This window comes from Nerophis ophidion, linkage group LG05 (genome assembly GCF_033978795.1).
Source record: "Nerophis ophidion isolate RoL-2023_Sa linkage group LG05, RoL_Noph_v1.0, whole genome shotgun sequence".
In the NCBI taxonomy this organism is placed as follows: domain Eukaryota; kingdom Metazoa; phylum Chordata; class Actinopteri; order Syngnathiformes; family Syngnathidae; genus Nerophis; species Nerophis ophidion.
Genome location: NC_084615.1, coordinates 42,742,851 through 42,766,887, shown reverse-complemented (window position 1 = coordinate 42,766,887; position 24,037 = coordinate 42,742,851). Strand labels below are relative to the sequence as shown.

Genomic DNA, 24,037 nt, shown 5'->3' with positions numbered 1-24,037 from the left:
ATAAATTTGTCTTTATTTTTAAGTTATCGTGCCATAATTTTACCAGTCCGACCGACTTGGGAGCAGATTTTTCTCCATATGGCCCCTGATCTAAATGAGTCTGACACCTCTGCTGTAAAATGAGAAACTGTAAATATGTGATGTTATATTGTAATTGTATGCATGTTCGAAATAAACCTACACCATAACCTCCCAACACTTAAAATACAAAAGGAAAATAAGATTACGTAATCAAATACGATCCAATAAAAGAACAATTTCTGTAACTGCAGGTCCACTATTTAGACAAGAGGCTCTTCTGCATCCATTTACCATTTTTGGAGCATTTGAATGCTCTACTCATTTTGCTTTTTGGATTTTAATCAAGTGCTCCAAATGTCTATTCAGCATAGAAATGAGCTGAATATTACATGTAATTTTTTTTTTACTACTTCTGAAACAAACAGGAGTAACAATTGGGATTTTGGGAACTGGTTGGAATCAAATGACGAGTGTTGTCATGACTCCACTGTTTTGCCCGCTCCATCCATTAGCCGTTAATTGTTTAATTAGCTCGTGGATGTGCATGTGATTAGCTGTCATTAGTGTCTGCAGGACATGAAGAGGAGGAAGCAGCTGCTGGTTCTAGAAGTTGTTGTCAACATTCTCCATGGCTGGCCTGAAGTTTTAATGCTAACACCAAAAAAAACGCAGCAGTGAAGGTGGTTAATTTTCTTCCATGCAGTCGCTCTCAACTCAGCAAAAGCAGCATCGGATCTCAGCACAAACACCGCACCTTATAACGACAGCAGAAAATGTCCTAACAGCCTTCAACGGACGCCACCCAACACTGTTGGCCGCCGCCCAATTAACACTTGTTCAACCTTGCTTTTATGTTCCTCATCCGTGATGTCAGGTTTAATTGAACTTGCTGCGTGCGTCACACATTTCAGCTGTCGTCAGCCAAGAAAGACAAAGGCACCTTAGCGTCAGGACTTTGGTTGATCCTAGCCCAGCTCTGACTAATTATATAGACCTGGTAGTTTCTGGGAGTCAAAGCAGCATTAGATGACTTGTCTGGGAGTTTCTTATCATGATGCAAAAACATTAGTCTTTGTCTCTGTTTGCTTCAGTGTTAACAAAAACACGTACGGTAGCTTGAATGTAGACTCAATTGTCTTCAAAGATTAGGGAAACGTGTAGGTCAGATATGTTGAAGACTACAAAGACTAGTTTGTTTTCAAAGATTTTGTGAACTAAATTGTCTTTCCTGTTTACAAAAAACCTATGTCAGCTTAATCAAAGACTCCAAATAGTTTTTATTGTGTCCAGAAAATACATATTTGGTCCCTTTAAAACACTAATAAACATGCATTGGGTTCATTGTAGTTTCTCTAAGATTTTCAAACACATTCTTTAACTGCAGCTCACAACAACTTGAACTCACTTCAAGTTACAAAATAAACACATAATGTTTGTTGAAAGCACAAAACTATATTCAATTGTGTAACAAAAACAACCACGTGTTACCTTTTACTTAAGATTTGTCTTTAATGTTGAACAATAAATGTAAATGTACTTGTTTCGTAAGTACTCTAAATTGTCCTTTAGCGTATGCTCAGTGGCCGTGTGGTTAGAGAGTCCGCTCTAAGATTGGTAGGTTGTGAGTTCAAACCCCGGCCGAGTCATACCAAAGACTATAAAAATGAGACCCATTACCTCCCTGCTTGGCACTCAGCATCAAGGGTTGGAATTGGGGGTTAAATTCACTGGGGAGCCAAGGGGGCGCCAGCCTGCAAAAGTTTGGGAACCATTGCTCTAAATCATAGGTGTCAAACTCTGGCACCTAGAAATTTTGCCCACCGTGTAATTTTATTTGGCCCTTGAAGCAATATCAAATTAACATTAGAGCTGGCCCGCTGGTGTTATACAGCGGCTCAGCCGCTGTATAACACGGCATGCACCGATTTCCCGAGAGACTCTCGAATTTCAGTGCCTCTCACGAAAATCTCCCGGTGCAACCATTCTCCCGAATTCCACCCGGACAACAATATTGGGGATGTGCCTTAAAGACACTGCCTTTAGCGTCCCCTACAACCTGTCGTCAAGTCCGTTTTCCCTCCTCACAAACAGCGTGCCGGCCCAGTCACATAATATATGTGGCTTCTACACACATGTAAGTAAATGCAAGGCGTACTTTATCAACAGAATACAGGTCTCACTGAGGGTGGCCGTATAAACAACTTTAACACTGTTACAAATATGCGCCACACTGTGAACCCACATCAAACCAGAATGACCAACACATTTCGGGGGAACGTCTGCACCGTAACACAACAGAACAAATACCAAGAAACCCTTGCAGCACTAACTCTTTCGGACTTGTACAATATACACCCCCCAACAAACCCCGCCCCCCCAACCCCGCCCACCTGAGCCCCGGAATTAACTGAGCAGTAAAAAGGACTGAATGGTTGATTTATTCATTGTTATTTTATTTTCAAATTTATTAGCCTGTGGAAAAAGTTAATGTTAATATTTACCTCAGAAGGCTGCAAATACAAAAGAGGCATTACATTTTTATTTAAATTTGATTTGATATACCATTGATATTTTTTAATTATTATTGTTATTATTATTTGAAACTCAATTTTGCATGTCACTATAAAGTTACATTAGCCATGCTTGTTCAATATTTAATGAAAAACTTGTTTGGGTCCCTATTAAAAGGTTAATTTGTTCAACCTCGGCCCGCGGCTTTGTTCAGTTTTAAATGTTGGCCCGCTCTGTATTTGAGTTTGACACCCCTGCTCTAAATGATCGTTGATGTTTACAAGACATGTACAATTGGTTGATTTAAAATACCAAATTGTTAATATTTACAAAACTAATATATTATTTTAAATGTTTTTGTTCTATACTATACATTTTATTGGTTGTTTATAAAAATCTAGCTTTTATGTGCAGTTTTACCAGAACCAGTACATACCATTTTGTATAATCGAATACACTAAATTGTCTGATTGTTTTAAGAAAACATACTTCAGGTTGATTGAGAACATGATATTTTCTCCAATACAAAAACCGTGTACGTTAGCTTTACAAAAATGTACATTACATTTTTTTTATGTTTCTCTAATGGCTGTAGACTGTTTCCAGTGTGTAAAAAAAGTGTATGTTAGTGTCACCAAATTTGAACAAAAACATGTACATTACCCAAGTTTTCAGCGCTTACAAAACCAGAATGTTACGTTTGTTAATGAAGATGTTTTGTACCGTGTTTATTAACGGTTGAGTGTATCTACCTGTCAGTCCTGTGATTGACAGGTGACCAGTGCCTGATGTAATCCCGCCTCTCCCCCATAAGTCGGGTGGGATAAGCGCGTAGAAAAAAGATGGATCACATTGGTCGTGTTTGTTTTGGTCCAACAGTAGGAGATTCCTAGTGGGGGTTTGTGATGTCTTATCGACCAAATCTTCAACGACGGCACTTATAAATGTGACTTGAATATGGTAAATCTGGGACTGCCGGGCGGCTTAGGTGGACCGCATGTGGAACTGTGACCCGCCGGCCCTGATGCAAAGCCACTGCAAAGCTGCTGCTGCTGCTGGTGGTTGCTAGGCAGAATACAGCAGGCTTAACCATAACTGCTATTAAAAAAGCATGAAGTCTAAACAAAGGGTTACAGTAACAACACTACCGTGGAACCTTGGTTTTGTAGGATCAGAAAAGTGGGTCTTTATTAAAACTAAGGTACCCCTATGTAAGGATCGTGCAAGCTCATGTAATTACAGTACTCATTTAAGACTTGTATCACTCACTGCTCTGTACCAAACACAAATATGCCGAAGGAAATAGCACCGTTTACTGGATCTGATTGGTCACTGGATCCTCCACCTCTAATGCAGTTCTTCTCAAATAGGGGGGCACGTGTGACCTCGGGTAACATACTTTTTTTGCCGTACCAGAATAATGAAGCGTATGTAGCGCTTGGCTTCACTGTAACCACGGTGAGAGACGAGGAAAGGCTAGTGTGTTGTTTCCTTTAATGTTAATAAATCTACAAACCCCGTTTCCATATGAGTTGGGAAATTGTGTTAAATGTAAATACAAACGGAATACAATGATTTGCAAATCATTTTCAACCCATATTCAGTTGAATGCACTACAAAGACAAGATATTTGATGTTCAAACTCATAAACTTTTTTTTTTGCAAATAATAATTTGAATTTCATGGCTGCAACAAATGCCAAAGTAGTTGGGAAAGGGCATGTTCACCACTGTGTTACATCACCTTTTCTTTTAACAACACTCAATAAGCGTTTGGGAACTGAGGAAACTAATTGTTGAAGCTTTGAAAGTGGAATTCACTACCATTTTTGCTTGATGTACAGCTTAAGTCGTTCAACAGTGCAGGGTCTTGTTGTCGTATTTTACGCTTCATAATGCGCCACACATTTTTGATGGGTGACATGTCTGGACTGGAGGCGGGCAAATAAATTACCCCCACTATTTTACTACGAAGCCACACTGTTGTAACACGTGGCTTGGCATTGTTTGGCTGAAATAAGCAGGTGCGTCCATGATAACGTTGCTTGGATGACAACATATGTTGCTCTAAAACCTGTATGGACCATTCAGCATTAATTGTGCCTTCACAGATGTGTATGTTACCCATGCCTTGGGCACTAATATATCCCCATACCACCACAGATGCTGGCTTTTGAACTTTGCGCCTATAACAATCTGGGTGGTTATTTTCCTCTTTGTTCCGGAGGACACCACGTCCACAGTTTCCAAATATGATTTGAAATGTGGACTCGTCAGACCACAGAACACTTTTCCACTTTGCATCAGTCCATCTTAGATGAGCTCGGGCCCAGTGAAGTCGGCGGCGTTCCTAGGTGTTGTTGATAAATGGCTTTTGCTTTGCATAGTAGAGTTTTAACTTGCACTTACAGATGTAGCGACCAACTGTAGTTACTGACAGTGGTTTTCTGAAGTGTTCCTGAGCCCATGTGGTGATATCCTTTACACGCTGATGTCGGTTTTTGATACAGTATCACCTGAGGGATCAAAGGTCTGTAATATCATCGCTTACGTGCAGTGATTTTTTCAGATCCTCTGAACCTTTTGATGATTTTACGGACCTTAGATGGTAAAATCACTAAATTCCTTGCAATAGCTCGTTGAAAAATATTGTTCTAAAATTGTTCGACAATTTGCTTACAAATTGGTGACCCTCCCCCCATCCTTGTTTGTGAATGACTTAACATTTCATGGAAGCTGCTTTTATACCCAATCATGGCACCCACCTGTTCCCAATTAGCCTGCACACCTGTGGGATGTTCCCAATAAGTGTTTGATGAGCATTCCTCAACTTAATCAGTATTTATTGCCACCTTTCCCAACTTCTTTGTCACGTGTTGCTGGCATCAAATTCTAAAATTAATGATTTTTAGCACACAAAAAAATGTTTATCAGTTTTAACATCGAATATGTTGACTTTGTATCATATTCAACTGAATATGGGTTGAAAAGGATTTGCAAATCATTGTATTTTGTTTATATTTACAGCTAACACAATTTTCCAACTCATATGGAAATGGGGTTTGTACAATATTATACAGAGTTGTAGGTGTAACAATTGTATAGAGAAATTCTACTATTTATAGTCACGGTGGCAAGTTGGGCGGTGCAATATATTCTCTACTTCCCAGGGGGGCGTAACAAATAATACTTAAGAAGCACTGCCCTAATGCAAAGTTGCTACTGATGACAGATTTTTCGGAGCAAACAATTCTTGATTAATTCACAAACACATATCGCGCGAACAAGTCGGTCTATTCCAAGGGTATCAAATGTACGGCCCGCGAAATATGTTTGCTAAGGATAAAAATGAGCCAACAAATTTGAATGAAACAAACTGCTGTTTTAAATGTGTCCACTAGTTGTCCACTATAGCAATTATTTGTGTGTTTGTAGATGATGCTTCATATTTAAAAAACAAAAACAAAACACATGATGTTGGTGCACCAGTCAAGGAAAATGATTAAACTACATAAATAACATCCTGTAATTTGATTTTGATATTCTTTTTTTAGCTTGATGGATTGAAAATGATCAGCAATGAGTTGACTGATGAACATTATCACATGATTTATTCAGAAAGTATAAAATAAGGACAAATAAAGATAGACTACTATTAACCGCAACATGTAAGTGTAATAAAACCTCAACAACATTATGATTTGTACATTTTCAGAATGGGCTGGTTCTGTTTTTAAACAAAGAAAATAATCTGACGTTGTCTTTATTTTTAAGTTATCGCGCCGTGATTTTACCAGTCCGACCTACTTGGGAGTAGATTTCTCTCCATGTGGCCCCCGATCTAAAATGAGTTTGACTCTCCTGGTCTATTCGCATACATGCTCTTCTTCAGTTTTGATGTAGTTTGTCATTCACATATGCCCGTAATGTAAACATCTGTCTGTTCATTCACACACACAGAATCTTCCATCATGCAAAAACAAGCCTATCCATTTACGGTATTTTTCGGACAATAAGTCACAGTTTTTTTCATAGTTTGGCCGGGGGTGCGACTTATACTCAGGAGCGACTTATGTATGAAATTATTAACACATTACCGTAAAATATCAAATAATATTATTTACCTCATTCACGTAAGAGACTAGACGTATAAGATTTCATCGCTAAATCCGATTAGGAGTGACAGATTGTTTGGTAAACGTATAGCATGTTATAGTTATTTGAATGACTCTTACCATAATATGTTACGTTAACATACCAGGCACCTTCTCAATTGGTTATTTATGCGTCATATAATGTACACTTATTCAGTTTGTTGTTCACTATTTTTATTTATTTTAAATTGTCTTTCAAATGTCTATTCTTGGTGTTGGGTTTTATCAAATAAATTTCCACCAAAAATGCGACTTATACCCCAGTGCGACTTATGTGTGTTTTTTTTTTTCTTCTTTATTATGCATTTTCGGCAGGTGCGACTTATACTCCAGAGCGACTTAAAGTCCGAAAAATACGGTACACACATAATGCAAACATACAGTATGAGTATGTCCATTCCTGTATGCACATCACATAAAATACATATGTCCTTCCACATACAAAAACAGTACACATCCGTCTTTCCATTCACAACACACATTAGAAAATGTTTTTTGTTCACCATGCGTTGTAGTCAGAAGTCAAAATATATGTTGACTCTGATCGCTTCAAAATAGACCAAATAAAAAAAAATAAAAAAAACAGAATAGGTCAAGACTCCCCAAAGTGTGTCAACTTTAAGGTCGTCAGGAAGAAAAACAGCAGCTTGTCAAAAATCTTCACCCCGCCCTCGTCTCCTTTTGCTGCTTACAGCAAACTTCCATCCAACCCCTTGCATGAGTGGCGGCGGCCCCCGCGAGGCTTCACCCGCACCGCTCATGTGCTCCTGAGCCGTGAACCCGAACCACCCCCGCCCTTTCCCTTCCCCGTTTTGTTGTGTTCTGACAGGCCCGTGTTGAGTTATGTTAGCCTAGTAGCGCGTTGGTTGCTCGGAGGTGGGGTTGGAGGGGATTCAGAACGCCAGATGTGGACTCCCGCTGACATGTGCGACCGGGCGGAAAGTGCCCAGAGTATCCGTGCGCGCTCACGTGTACTACATGTGGACCACCGGCCTTCTTGTTCATTAAATGCACTTTTTTTCTTACCATGCCAAGCAGAACATTTACTTTAAAATAGGGCTGTCAAGTGATTTGTTTTTTAATCAGATTAATCACATTTTTGTCTCATATGTACAATTTGCTGAAACCCCAAATGTGTGTGTACAAATGCTATTTAGTATTCAGAAAGTCATACAAGAATGTTTTTTAAATGTTTTACTGAACTGCAACTCATCAGTTTGCTTAAAACTTGGTGACAATAAGTATAGTAAGAGCTAAGTGCACATTTTGAAAGTATTTGCAATAATTTTGGAAAGAAAGTAATGTTATTAAAGGCCTACTGAAACCCACTACTACCGACCACGCAGTCTGATAGTTTATATATCAATGATGAAATATTAACATTGCAGCACATGCCAATACGGCCTTTTTAGTTTACTAAATTGCAATTTGAAATTTCCCGCGAAGTGTTGTGTTGAAAACGTCGCGGTATGATGACGCGTGCGTTTGACGTCACCGGTTGCAGCGGACATTATTTTCCAGCCCGATCCAAGCTATAAGTAGTCTGCTTTAATCGCATAGTTACACAGTATTCTGGACATCTGTGTTGCTGAATCTTTTGCAATTTGTTTAATTAATAATGGAGAAGTCAGAGTAGAAAGATGGAGTTGGGAAGCTTTTAGCCTTTAGCCACACAAACACGGCCGATGTTTCCTAGTTTAAAATTCCCGAAGATGAAGCTTTACTATGGATCAGAGAGGTCAAGCGAACATGGATCCCGACTACATGTCAACCGTCAGTTTTCGGTGAGAAAATTGTGGTAATAAGTCGCCTCTTACCGGAGACATTAGCGGAGCTTCCGTCCTGCTTTAGCTTCGTGACTTCCCTCAGAGACTCTGGCGTCAACACACCCGTGGCCACACCCCTCCGACTTTCAGGTACTATTTAATCTCACTAAAACATTAGCAACACAATAGACAAATAGGGGATTTTCCAGAATTATCTTAATAAATGTGTCTAATAACATCTGAATTGCTCCCACTGCAATCGCCTTTTTTTGTACTTTTTTTCCTACTCCTTCACTCTAAATTTCCTCATCCACGAATCTTTCATCCTCGCTCAAATTAATGGGGAAATTGTCTCTTTCTCGGTCCGAATCGCTCTAGCTGCTGCTGGCTATGATTGTAAACAATGTGAGGAGCTCTACAACCCGTGACGTCACGCGCACATCGTCTGCTACTTCCGGTAAAGGCAAGGCTTTTTTACTAGCGACCAAAAGCTGCGAACTTTATCGCAAATATGGCAATATCGCGAAATGATCAAGTATGAGACATAGAATGGACCTGCTATCCCCGTTTCAATAAGAAAAACTCATTTCAGTAGGCCCTTAATTGATAATGTAGTAAACACACTCAAACTTGCACAACATGTATAGGAGAACTGCATTCTTTTTTAAATTATGCATATTAACCATTATAGGAGACAAGAAGACAAAGGTTTTTGTTTTGATTTTTACGCTTTCTAACATGTAAAAATTGGCTCGTTCTGAGTAGCTAGCAATACAGCTAATGAGAGCAGTTTTACCTCAAAATAACTGTAAAATGCATTCAAAAACCGTCACCAATATTTCACTTAAGTTCTGTAATTTGTATAATAACCAAACTGTAGCGAAATTGTTTTTGTAAGAGCAAACACTGAGGAACTCTTTTTCCGTCGTACTAACTAATCGCCATGCTACTGTATAAGCCGTAAAAGCTAACTACGGCAAAAGATGAGCTAGCTTCTATGAAAACATGAATCACATTCAAGTTTGTAATGCACAACACAATGCGATAGAACACCAATCTGTACTGGCTCAAGAACATGAACAATCATATTCCAGTATCTGTAAAGTATTAATGTAGCTCACATGTCATGTTTTGTTTGTACACAGCTAGCCAGACATTATATGTAGTTTTACTGTATCATTACTTGTTGTCGCCCACATTTGCTTTCGAAGCCAAATGTTGCTGCTAGTCATATTTGGATGATTACAATCCAAAGACTTTTGGTTCCAAATAAGTTGTAGTTTTATAGTATTTATTAGTTGCCAGCAATAAGGTATATTCTTAAGGTGACGGACTGTGACAGGAAGTATATATACTTCCGGAAGTACTTGCGGAAGTAAATGTACTCCCGCAACACCGAAAGTATATTTCCAAGGGGGCGTGGCTACAGGATAGAGTTGCCAAATGGCAAACGTTTTCTGAGTTCTTGGCTTGCATGTTATATAATTGTACATTACATTTTCAATGATAATAATGTTTGTAATTTATCCATCCATCCATCCATTTTCTACAGATTGTCCCTTTTGGGGTCGCTGGGACAAAGTGTTAAAAAGACAGCCAGTTGCAGAAAATGTCTTGATTTTCAAAATGATCTTAAGGGGTTTGCATGGCAGCACTGTGTAGTGACAGGAATATTCCTCTTTTTTCCTCACACGGTGCTAACATACTCACAGAATGCTGACATACACCTGTCTATCTATTCGCTTACATGAAATGTGTCCATTCCTACACATTACGTACGCAAGTGGCTGTCCTTTCACATACACACAGAATTACGACATACACTTGTCTACCCATTCACGTAAGACGCTTACAAGAAATGTGTCTATTCACAAGCACACATGATGTAAACTAGTGTAGGTGCTTTCACATACACATTTCACGAAAGCGTCAGTCTGTAATTTACGCACGTTTAATTTTAAGTAAACATCTACCTACTCACTCAGAAACATAATGTCTGTCCGTTCATATACACATGGTCTAAACCAGTGGCGGGCAGTGCGTTTCCCTCCTAGGCCTTCAGTGATGTCAGATTTCAATGATTACCTCTCAAAATAACATCATTGATGTCACCACATGACCATGGCTGGAGAAATATTATACAGGAACACATTTACGCACTACCGAATCACCACCAACAGTGTACATAACGGGTTATTTTCTGGCACGTTTAAAAATCAATAAACCCACATCTGCAATTAAAACATGTTTTATGTGGTACTGTCTAAAATGAAATTGCAAAAAACATTCAACATGACAAAATAAATAAATATAATATCTAAACTTACAATCTGTAGAACCCATTCGAGCTTCTGGGGTTGGCTGACATGGTCTCACAAGATGTAGTTTTTTCTTTAAATAGCCTTTTTGAAAATGGCTTTGCAAATATATGTGTTGTCTTGTCTAATCATAGAAGATACAGACCAGGTGTGTTGGCTGAGTTCTTAAAGTTTACTCTCATCAAAAAACATCCCGCTGCCGGCATGGCTAAACGGGGCTACTGCGCATGCTCTTCACTACTGTGGCATGATGGGTAATGGAGTTCTTACGTATGTTACCTGGCTCATAACATCACTATATATCTGCCTTAGGCCATCCAGAAGGCCTTACTGACAACAACTCGTGATCTGATTGGCTATCGCAACTGTCTATCAACCATATGTGCCCGTTCACTTACAGTCCACAGACGCCTGCATTGTTGATTCTGAAGGAAGATTTGGTAACATACAGGTGCTGGTCATATTATTAAAATATCATCAAAAAGTTGATTTATTTCATTAATTCCATTTAGAAAGTCAAACTTGTAGAATGTATACATTCATTCCAAACAGACTGATACATTTCAAGTGTTTTTTGCCAAAAAGGAGATGATTATAGCTGACAACCAATGAAAACCCTAAATTCACCATCTAAGAAAATTAGAATATGGTGAAAAGGTCAGATATTCAAGACACCTGGTGCCACACTCTAATTAGCTAACTAACTCAAAACACCTGGAAAAGCCTTTAAATGGTCTCTCGTTTTGATTCTGTATGACACACAATCATGGGGAAGACTGCTGACTTGACAATTGTCCAAAAGATGACCATTGATACTTTAAAGAAGGAGGGCAAGACACAAAAGGTCATCACCAAATAGGTTGGATGTTCCCAGAGCTCTGTGTCAAAGCACATTAATAGGGAGGCAAAGGGAAGACAAAGATGTGGTAGAAAAAAGTGTACAAGCAAGAGGGATAACCGTGCCCTGGAGAGGATTGTCAAACAAAACCGATTCAAAAATGTGGGGGAGATCCACAAAGAGTGGACTGCAGCTGGAGTCAGTGCTTTAAGAACCACCACGCACCGACGTATGCAAGATATGGGCTTCAGCTGTCGCATTCCTTGTGTAAAGCCATTCTTGAATAAGAGACAATGTCAAAAGCGTCTCGCCTTGGCTCAAGACAAAAAGGACTGGACTGCTGCTGAGTGGTCCAAAGTTATGTTTTCAGATGAAAGTAAATTTTGTATCTCCTTTGGAAATCAAGGTCCCAGAGTCTGGAGGAAGACAGGAGAGGCACAGAATACACGTTGCCTGAAGTCCAGTGTCAAATTTCCACAATCGGTAATGGTCTGGGGTGCCATGTCATCTGCTGGTGCTGGTCCACTGTGTTTCCTGAGGTCTAGGGTCAATGCAGCAGTCTACCAGGAAGTTTTAGAACACTTTATGCTGCCTGCCGCGGACCAATTTTATGGAGGTGAAGATTTCATTTTCCAGCATGACTTGGCACCTGCACACAGTGCCAAATCTACCAGTACCTGGTTTAAGGACCATGGTATCCCTGTTCTTGATTGGCCTGCAAACTCACCTGACCTTAACCCCATAGAAAACCTATGGGGTATTGTAAAGTGGAAGATGCGAGATGCCAGACCCAACAATGCTGAAGAGCTGAAGGCCACTATTAAAGCAACCTGGGCTCTCATAACACCTGAGGAGTGCAACAGACTGGTCGACTCCATGCCAGGCCGTATTGCTGCAGCAATTCAGGCAAAAGGAGCTGCAACTATGTATTGATTGCCGTACATGCTGAAACTTTCCATGTTCATACTTTTCAGTTGGCCCACATTTCTAAAAGATATTTTTTGGTACTAGTCGTAACTAATATTCTACTTTTCTGAGATACTGAATTTGGGATTTTCAGTAATTGTCAGTACTAATCATCAAAATGTAAAGAGATAAACATTTCAAATATATCACTATGTTTGATATAATATGTAAGTTTCACCTTTCTGAATATAATTACTGAAATAAATCAACTTTTTCATGATATTCTAATAATATGAACAGCACCTGTAAGCGAGATAAATTCTGATTGGATAAAAACTCTATAGCCTAAAAACAACAGCGCTGGAAGGAGCTTAATATGAAATGAAGGGAATATGAATACTTTTAGATATTTAGGGAAAGTAAATTAGAAATTACTTTTATCTTTAATTATGATCATGATTTCTGGTTGCGATTGGCCAGCAGAGAAGGCCTTGCTGGCCCTGACGGCTCACCACTGGCGTGAACGTCATGTATATTCATGTGTCATGCAGAGAGGGCGGGTGTTGTTGGCGCGCCTCTTGTTGGCGATGCTAAATGATGTACACATGCAGTCTTTGATCACTGTACACAACGGCATGGTGGAGGCATGGAGTCACAATCGATAGGCGCGAATCAATTTGTGCGTCTTTATTTGCATGCTCCTGGGGCCTTAGTGACTAGGAAGTGGGAAAACACATTGATGCTGTTTGCACCCTCACCTGACACAACAACTGTGAGTCTGGGCGAGCGGGGATAAAGACACCAGTGATGCAGAACACACAAACTGGCTGGCTGGCTGCCACTAAGCGGCTCTCAGTCGGGCGACAACCGTCAGCCAGACAAGCCTGAGCAGTGTGTTTGTGAGCCAGCCAAGAGGGAAGGGGCAGAGGGGAGGGTGTCCGGCAGGGGGAGAAAAAAGGTAAGGAGGGATGGAGGGGCTGATCTTCATGCACTCTAAATCAAGGCCAACAAGCGCTTCAATCCCTTTCCCTGATCGATACTCTCAACATTCTCTCAATGTCCAGCGTCAGACGTCTTTCTTCTTGCTACTGTTGCTTTCAAAGCTTACAAAACAACAACAAAAGAAGCCTCTTTTGTTAGATTTTTTTTTGTCTATTTATTGCAAGCTTTTTTTTTCTGTAAAAGCTGAAAGAAGAAAACAGAAAAAGACAGCCCTCAAAAAGGGGCTTTTCTGAGGCCAACATGCATGGAGCTTAGTCGACAGCTGCCAGCTGAGTGGACCTTTTTCCCGGGTGAGACTTTAAGATGCTGTCTGCTTTATGTGAGAGACTTTTTTTTTCCTCAAAATTAAGTTGTTGGTTTTAAATAGTTCTTGTGTTCAAAGTGTTACTAAAGTAGCATAAGTTTGTCTCATTTTAGCAGTGGTGGGGTGTCATAACATAACCAGAAATCATGATCATAATTAAAGATACAATTATTTTTTAATTTACTTTCCCTAAATATCTCTAAAAGTATTCATATTCTCTTCATGTCATATTATGCTCCTTCCAGTGTTGTTATTTTTAGTTTTAGTTTGTATTCAATCAGAAATCAGCGAGCTTATGTTGCCATGCTGTACCAAATCCGTCACAGGCCTTCAGAATCAACAATGCAGGCGTATGTGCACTGTAAGTGAACGAGAACATACAGTTGATAGACAGTTGCAATAGCCAATCAGATCACAAGTTGTTGTCAGTAAGGCCGTCTATCTGGACTCACGTTGAACGTGACATTTATGCGCCCTGATATTGGATACTTACTGGGACCGTTAGCAGATGAATTTGAGAACATAGAGTTGATAGACAGTTTCGATAGCCAATCAGATCACAAGTTGTTGACAGTAGCCTATATAAGTAGCCTGATGTTAACAAGACTAGATTGTCCGCCCTGAGATCAGTAGGTCGTAAGTTCAAATCACGGCCGAGTCATACCAAAGACTATAAAAATGGGACCCATTACCTTCCTGCTTGGCACTCAGCATTAAGGGTTAGAATTGGGGGTTAAATCACCATAAATGATTCCCGGGCGCGGCACCGCTGCTGCCCACTGCTCCCCTCACCTCCCAGGGGGTGATCAAGGGTGATGGGTCAAATGCAGAGAATAATTTCGCCACATCTAGTATGTGTGTGACAATCATTGGTACTTTAACTTCTTTCAATTTAGCAGGAAGAGGGAAGTCTTGCGCCGTAGGCAGACTAGGATAGCAGAGAAGGAGAACAAAACATTGATTAGGTGGGAGATATATATTTGCAGGGCCATTTTCAAGAAGGATATTTAAAGAGAAACTACATCTTGTGAGACCATGTCGGACAACCCCGGAAGTTAGCTCAGTTGTTCTGGCCATGAAATGCTCGCCATTCCCACTGGAATAAGCCAACGACGAGGGGTACCACTGGCATATACGGCGTTGAATAGGTGCTACAAATACTGAGTTCAAAAATTGTATTTTTTATTGTTTAATATGTTTTTTGCAATTTTAATTATGACAGTACCACATAAAATATGTTTTAATTGCTGATGCGTTTTAATTGATTTTTAAAAGCGCCGGAAAATAAACCGTTTTGTACACCGCTGATGTGGTTCAACGCGAGGTAGTGTGTAAATGTGTTTCTGTATGGGATTTCGCCAGCAATGATCATGTGGTGACATCAATTATGGTATTTTGAGAGGTATTCTTTGAAGTCGGACATCACTGAAGGGCGAGGTGGGAAACGCACGGCCCGCCACTGAATTTTAAAATCGGGGCAACATCGAAGAGCATGGGGAAAACCTGTTGTGTAAACTTAAAACATGAAACAGTTCACCCATTCTGTATCAATTTCTTGTTGTAACTGTCAAAAAGTATTATCTTATTAACTGTAAATCGTATTAAAATACCCAGAATGTATATTAGCTGATCTCAGACAACAAGCTTCTTTGAGTTAGAGAATTGAAAGTAACATGCGTGAGGTTTCACAGTACATTTATTAATAGCTGCATCAAATTAAAAACATATTTTAGGTCAAATCTTAAATGCTTGACCTCTGTTTTTTGTACCCCAGGTGTGGCCGAGGTCATCGTCCTGGTGGGGGGACGCCAGGCCATTGGCATGGGTCAACGCTCCCTGACGGCGGTCACCTGCTTCAACCCGCAGAACAGCAAGTGGTACCCGCTGGCCAGCCTGCCCTTCTACGACCGCGAGTTCTTCAGCGTCATCTCAGCCGGCGACAACATCTACCTGTCAGGTAAGCTCCGTGTAATGACGTCACTGACCATGTCTCGTTGGCGGAATGAATAAACTAGACTTGGTGCTAACGCTAACATGCTGCGGCTAGTTAGCGTCCTGATGGTTTCTTTTTTCGGGTGAGTGAAACTACTACCTACATGTTAACCAACATAGTAAAAAGTATTGTCTATATGATTGCAAACAATTAGAAATGTCCAATAATATCGGACTGCCGATATTATTGGCCGATAAATGATTTAAAATGTAAGACCGGAAATTATCGGTATCGGTTTCAAAAAGTCAAATTTATGACTTTTTAAAACGGCGCTGTGTGCACGGACGTAGGAAGAAGTACAGAGCGCCAATAAACCTTAAAGGAACTGCCTTTGCATGTCAACCCAGTCCCATAATACCTACGGCTTTTTACACACACAAGTGAATGCAAAGCATACTTGGTCAACAGCCATACAGGTCACAATGAGGGTGGCCATATAAACAAGTGTAACACTGTTACAAATATGCGCCACACTGTGAACCCACACCAAACAAAAATGACAAACACATTTCGGGAGAACAGCCGCACCATAACACAATATATACTCAACAGAACAAATACCCAGAATCCCTTTGCCTCACTAACACTTCCGGTACGCTACAATATACACCCCCGCTAGCCCCCCAACCCCGCCCACGTCAACCTCCTCATGCTCTCTCAGAGATAGCATGTCCCAAATTCCAAACTGCTGTTTTGAGGAATATTTTTTTTTTTAAATGCACTTTGTGACTTCAATAATAGATATGGCAGTGCCATGTTGGCATTTTTTTCCATAACTTGAGTTGATTTAGTTTGGAAAACCTTGTTACATTGTTTAATGCATTCAGCGGGGAATCACCGCAAAATTAGGCATAATGATGTGTTAATTCCACGACTGTATATATCTGTATCGGTTGATATCGTTATCGGTATTTAAGAGTTGGACAATATCGGATATCGGCAAAAAAACCATTATCAGACATCTCTACAAATGATACAAAATAGGGGAACACATTCAGCTATCTTAAATGACATTGCGAATAATATTTACACGTACATTTGAAAGTACAACCATTTACAACAGAATTTTAAAAAATCAACTCTATATTGTAAAGCGAAGGGATTATTTAAAATATATATATTATTTTAAATAGGCTGGGCTTTTAGAGAAGACATTTCTATTCACAATTACATTGAAACATCTGTAAAACTATTATCCGAGTAGTAGTTTGTGATTTTGCTGTATTTATTTTAACAAGAAAGACAAAGAAGAATTCTGTCTTTCTGGAACATCATCTGGATTGTCTCCAGCGTATTTCTGGCGCTAAAAATGTCCTATACATCATCATCAAGTGAGCAAAGCTGAAAGTTCACTGCCATATTACATTTTATTTAAAAAACTAATAAAGCAAATATGTAATAAATCCTCCACACACTGTACCATAACGAATAAATACGAATAATTGTTTACTTGTTTTGTAAAATGAATCATGCCCCCTCAAGTTAAAAATAACATTGAATCAAAGCATGGTTATGCTAGTGTTAAACAACATATGTTATCCTAACAACATCCTATTGCAAATTTGTAAATAGTAATAAAAGTATACTGTATATTATGTTTAATATTGTTTTGTGAGGAGGAGATAAATCTGCCGACTGCAACACAAGATAGATTTCGAACATTTGCTTAATAATTTCATAATTACTTATTTTGAAACGTTTTTAAACTTGATTTAAACGCGCTGGGTCCTCCCGTCTTCTTCTACGGTGTTTTACCTGCAAGTCAAAGTCCAATAAAAACTGCTTCTGGGTATACGTGTTGTAAGCACAGCCCACAGGCACCTGCCCCCCATGTCAAACAGCTATCGTTAGTTTGAAATCGTAAAAAAGAGACGCAAATGTGAAAAAGGAAAAGTTGAAAATAAAGACCTGACAGTAACAATAACAATGTAGAAAAACATTAATATTGGCTTTGAAAATAATGGTACAAAAAAATACCCATTAAAATGTTTTGTTTTTTTGAGGCCAAATCTTACTGGCAGTGTTTTGGGATCCATACAACTACCTTGGAGAGTCGACTTCTATGCTATCTCCTTCCATTTGCTTCGCAATCAAACACACTGACAGCAGCTGCTCCATATTTTCATGGATAAACGTCCACTGTTTAGATATTATTTTAACATCCTTAGCTGGCGTTAGCGACTCATTCTGCTTCAGTAGTGCTACGCTCCAACTGCTTGACAAAATTAGTTAGCTGCACACTCATGTTTTTCTTTCTTTAACTTAATAAATATCATCCACTTCTTCACAGCACTGTCCTTCACACTCACTTTCTTCCTTCCCATGGTTGGAAAACTAAGTTATGTTCATCTCTAGCTATAAGCTAGCGCTAGCAAATAATACAATCTTGCAGGGTTCACTGTGTTATTCACTACGCCAACTAATGGTGGGCATGCTCGTAATTGAATTTTTGTTTTGTTTTACAATTCGGTGAGGTACAGCTCTGATATCAAAACACTCTGAAGTTGAGGTACCCCCGTACTGGCGTTGTCCTTAAGGCACATTCTTTCTCTTGTGAAAATATCAAGAATAAGAGAAAAAAAACTTCTCGAGGGAAGTCCTTTATCATAGTTACACGTATGACAAAAAAGCGCGTGAAAATCAGTGGTATTCAGTGAGATAAAATGCGCTGACGGTTCACTGCTCCTGCCAAAAGAATTGCACTGAGTGGAGTGGATCACCACTCCAAGATGGCGGCCGCGCGTCTCGTCTCGTCAGCGCCAGTAGGCAGTAGCGCTCCTTACGCTATGAAGTGAGGGGAAACTGAATGAATAATGACAGGTTATATGATTATTTATTTTAAACTGTTATTCGGGCCACTTTAAAATGAATATTTCGGCATGTATTTGTAAAAAAAAGAAAATAAATAAAAATAAAATAAAATACAACGCCAAATTATTTAGTGGGGCTTAAGAATATTTTAGGGGGGCTTGAGCCCCGCTAAAATAGGCCTGGTGACGCCCCTGCTTATTGGCTATCGAAGATGTTTATTATACATGTTGATTAAAGCATGATTACCTGGCATTTGAGCACAGACCTCTTCCAAGGCCACACTCATACAGTAAAAGCAAAAAGAAAACTGACCATGTGCACTTTTGTCCAGATCTGCACTCAAAGACAAGTCAAGGCCTCTCTTTTAGGTCATGCACTTTCATTTGACCAACATTCAGTAGTTTTTGCATAATCTTGCTAATGAAGTAACAAATATTGGAGGAAGCTAATGAAGATAGTCTTTTTGTACAGTAGGGTGCTTACCATTTGAGCATTATGGTAGAACCAAGCTACTTTCCGGGTTTAGCAGCAGCGGTGCAGTAACTCGCCAAAGTCAAACAAAGCGTCTTTGTCGACTTTTGTCAAATATTTAAAGAGCGTGGAAAAGGATGACCGTTCTCCCTCGCTGTGAAGCTCTTTTTCCTCTCCAGTCGCTCACGACCACGGGATTTTCTCCCTCCACGGTCCATTTGTGCCCACTTTGTACGGGCGTCGCGCTCTCACCTTGACGCCGCTCGCTGGAAAGGTCCTGAGATTTGTCTTTGACTGTTTCCTCCTTTTCTCCTGCTCTCTTTCCATATAAATGTAAATGTGTGTTTGGCCACGGGAACAAGCGCGCTCGTGTACGCCAGGAGTCGGGACAAGTCGGCTGGGGAAATCAGAGATGTTCCGGGTAGCCAATCATTGAGCTCCTGCTGCTAACCTCGCTCAACCTCGCAGCAGCGTGTTGTGGAAACTGTTGTTTTTAAACTATTTATCTTTGGGCTACTTGCAGGTGGAACGGAGTCCGGGGTGATGCTGGCGGACGTGTGGTGCTACATGTCGCTGCTGGACAACTGGAATCTGGTGTCCCGGATGACGGTGGCTCGCTGCAGACACAACAGTCTGGTCTACGACGGAAAGCTCTACGCCATTGGAGGCCTGGGCATTTCAGGGAATCTGGACCACGTGGAGAGGTAGGCTGGTCCCTGACCCTTAACTAATAGAGTAACACCCAGCCGAGTTCAGATCCCAGACACGTGTTGTGACTATGGATGCACACACGTGGCTCTTGTCTTCTGAACCCAGATTAACTAAGGTTAACACTTTTTTCCCGAGAAAATTTCATTTTTGTAATTTTAGTGTCATTGAGGTATGCCATGCACTGTCATGACAAATTTTATATGTACAAAACCCAAAACCAGTGAAGTTGGCACGTTGTGTAATTCATGAATAAAAACAATGCAATGATTTGCAAATCTTTTTCAACTTATATTCAATTGAATAGACTGCAAAGACAAGATATTTAATGTTCGAATTGAGAAACTTACATTTTCTTTTGCAAATAATCATTTACTTAGAATTTCATGGCAGTAAAACATTGCAAAAAAGGTTACTCCAAAACCTGTATGAACCTTTCAGGATTAATGGTGTCTTCACAGATGTGTACGTTACCCATGCCTTGGGCACTAATACACCCCCATACCATCACATATGCTGGCTTTTGAAATTTGCGCCTAGAACAATCCGAATGGTTCTTTTCCTTTTTGTTCCTGAGGACACGACATCCACAGTCCCAAAAAAACAATTTGAAATGTGGACTCGTCAGACCACAGACCACTTTTCCACTTTGCATCAGTCCATCTTAGATGAGCTCAGGCCCAACGAAGCCAGCTGCATTTCTGGGTGTTGTTGATAAATCGCTTTCGCTTTGCAAAGTGGAGTTTTAACTTGCACTTACAGATGTAGCGACAAACTGTAGTTACTGACAGTGGTTTTCTGAAGTGTTCCTGAGCCCATGTGGTGATATCTTTTACACACTGATGTCGGTTTTTGATGCTGATGCATCCCACAATGCATCGCCAGCAGTAGGAGTAAGCTTTGTTCACTGAGAGCCTGGACTTTTAAAATTATAGTTTATAAAGCTATGACCGGTTTGTTTGTGGATGGTTTCTTGACGTTTATGTTTATCTGTAAAAACCCAGCGGACGTTGTGTCGTTAAGGCTAGAATAATGCATTCTCGGAAATGATCCGATACAAGTTTGACTCTCTGAATAATGTTGGATAACCAATCTAAGGTCATCTCAGCACACTGTCACTGTAAGTTGGGAGAATAATGTTCTCACGTCGCTACACTTTTGTTTTATGTGGAGGCACCAGTCCGGAGGAGAAAAGGGAGTACAGTATCCAAATCAAAGTTATTCGAACAAGCACACCAAGTTAATGCAAAGTGAGGCTGTAATTTATTTTACATTCATTTATACTTACAAAATGATCCTAAATACCTGAAATTAAATGATCCAAATAAACACAGAGTTGTCCATAGCACATCACATATGATCGGTTTATTGCAGCAATCCATGCTAGCCTTTGCCGTTCATTCTTCTGTTCAGCTGCTTCCCTCTGTCCAGAAATACAATTAGGACTACGATAAAAGTTGTTTTTATCTCAGCTGACAATCACAAATGTCGCCAGCGTTATAAGTATGACTGCATGAATGATCAGCAACAATGAGCATGATTAAAAAATGAAGCCTACCAATATGGCCACCAGCAAAACATTGTGGGAAATGTAGAAAAATATATATGAACAACACATTAACACAAAGATTATGCATCATAACTTAAGACATGGAAAGAAAAAAAAAAGACATGGAAAGTTACATTATCATCCTAGCTAAACTAGCTCTGATGTAGCATAGCAAGTTAGCTCGGAGCAGTTAGCTCTTCAAGATTAAAGTATGATTAAACCTAGCAGAAGCACATTTCTGCTTTTGTAGTCCACTGTAAGACTCCGAGATGCAAAAAGTCGCTGGAGTGACTATAAGCATTAGAGAGAAGCTGTACACCAGGGGTAGGGAACCTAATCCTCGCGAGCCAGATGTGGCTGTTTTGATGACTGCATCTGGTTCTCAGATAAACCTTAGCTGACATTGCTTAACACGATAAGTAATGAATAATTCCGCTGGTAATCACAGTTTTGATTGATTGATTGATTGAAAGTTTTATTAGTGAATAGCACAGTACAGTACATATTCCGAAATTTTTTTTCAATTTGTTTAAGTAGGCGTCCGTGTAAATCAATTCATGGTATGTGTTAAAAACATTCTAAAGCATTTTAATCCATCCATCCGTTTTCTACCCCACCAGTTCAAGAAGTCGAATTAAGAAGTATTTTATTTATTATTGGTTAGCTTCAGAATCAAAATGTTTTTAAAGGGGAACATATCACAATTTCAGAAGGGTTAAAACCAATAAAAATCAGTTCCCAGTGGCTTATTTTATTTTTCGAAGTTTTTTTCAAAATTTTTTCTATCATGGAATATCCCGAAAAAAGGCTTTAAAGTGCCTGATTTTTGCTATCTGTAAATCCACCCGTCCATTTTCCTGTGACATCACATAGTGACGCCAATACAAACAAACATGGCGGATAGAACAGCAAGATATAGCGACATTAGCTCGGATTCAGACTCGGATTTCAGCGGCTAAAGGGATTCAATAAGTTACGTATGTATTGAAACGGATGGTTGGAGTGTGGAGGCAGATAGCGAAAACGAAATTGAAGAAGAAACTGAAGCTATTGAGCGAATAGCTATTGAAGCTATTCGGCGATCGCCTTCTAACCAGCGATTGCATCTTTTGACCACTGGAGCAACTTAAATCCGTTGATTGGTAGGTGTTTGGTTGGCATTAAATGTGGGTGGAGGGTAAGGCTGGATGCAAATATAGCTACAAATGTACATACAGCTAGCCTAAATAGCATGTTAGCATCGATTAGCTGGCAATCATGCTGTAACCAAATATGTCTGATTAGCACATAAGTCAATAACATCAACAAAACTCACCTTTGTGATTTCGTTGACTTTATCGTTGGAAATGCATCTGCTTTGAGTGTCGCAGGATATCCACACATCTCTGTGCCATAGCTGTCGTCAGTAAAATGTGCAGAACAAACGAGGGACTTTCGCATCTTTTGACCACTGGTGTACTTGAATCTGTCGATTGGTATGTGTTTGTTTGGCATTAAATGTGGGTGGAGGGAAAGGCTGGATGCAAATATAGCTACAAATGAGGCATAACGATGCAATATTAACATACAGCTAGCCTAAATAGCATGTTAGCATCGATTAGCATGCCATGATAATCGATGCACACTCCACGTAAGTCAACTTGAATCCGTCCCTGATCGTGTTGTTACACCCTTTGACAACACACCGACGAGGCATGATGTCTCCAAGGTAAGGAAAACAGTCGAAAAAACGGAAAATAACAGAGCTGATTTGACTTGTGTGTGTAATGTGTTTGAGAAAATTGCGTATTGCTTCCCATTGTAACGTCACGGGTGAAAGGTCATCGCTCCGACAGCGAACAATTGAAAGGCGTTTAAATCGCCAAATTCACCCTTTTAGAGTTCGAAAATCGGTCTTTTTTCTGCAACATCAAGGTATATATTGACGCTTACATAGGTCTGGTGATAATGTTCCCCTTTAAAAAGAATAAGAGACTTATTATACTCTAAAAATGTTGGTCTTACTTAAAAAAGGTACGCATTTAGTTGTATTCAGTGTTAGAACATATTATTTGGCTCTCTCAGAAATACATTTTAAAATGTTTGGCTTTCATGGTTGTCCCCGCCAAAAAGGTTCCCGACCACTGCTGTAGACTGAGGCAAGTTTCAGTGGATGAGGAATATTCAGGACTCCCAGTAAACACTCTCTTGATATTTCACAGTTTTGTAATCAAGTGTGAAGCACAGATGTCATTTCACTTCGTCTGTCCAAACAAAAGAGTTACTTTTTTTAGGTGCATCCGCCATCATCACTTTTTTTTTCTGTTATAAAGTGTGTGCCTGTGCGCTGTTTCTTTTTCTACAGCTTTGGTGTTTTTGCTGGCTTTGTTTATTTACACTGCCCCTTAAGGCGAGGCACTATATTACATCTTTCTCACCCAGGAAACATTTCTGCCAGGATGTGACTCGCTATTGACCATGGTGGACGCATTTATTTCTTCAACCGAAAACATTAACGTTACTGTTTAGTTTTTGCTGCGCTGCAGCATAATATGCATTGTTGTGACAAATCTAATGTGTAGATGTGAGCGTCACTTGTCCTTTGTCTCAAGTATTGATTCAGGTTTCGATAAAGGTCACCACTTAATTGTATTTAAGAGGCGCTGCAGTATATCTTGCACTGTCGTGACAAATTTGATGTGCGGAT

At 39.8% G+C, this 24,037-nt stretch overlaps 1 protein-coding gene across 5 annotated transcripts in view; it reads left to right on the top strand.

Annotated features, from left to right (window-relative positions):
• LOC133553138 (kelch-like protein 29) overlaps positions 1 to 24,037 on the top strand; it is a 600,020-nt gene that overhangs the window by 520,653 nt on the left and 55,330 nt on the right. For all 5 annotated transcript variants that reach the window (XM_061901009.1, XM_061901008.1, XM_061901007.1 and 2 more), the window contains 2 exons: positions 15,594 to 15,776; positions 19,618 to 19,798. In XM_061901009.1, coding sequence (XP_061756993.1) covers positions 15,594 to 15,776; positions 19,618 to 19,798 — 364 coding nt within the window. The remainder of the gene's footprint in view (positions 1 to 15,593; positions 15,777 to 19,617; positions 19,799 to 24,037) is intronic.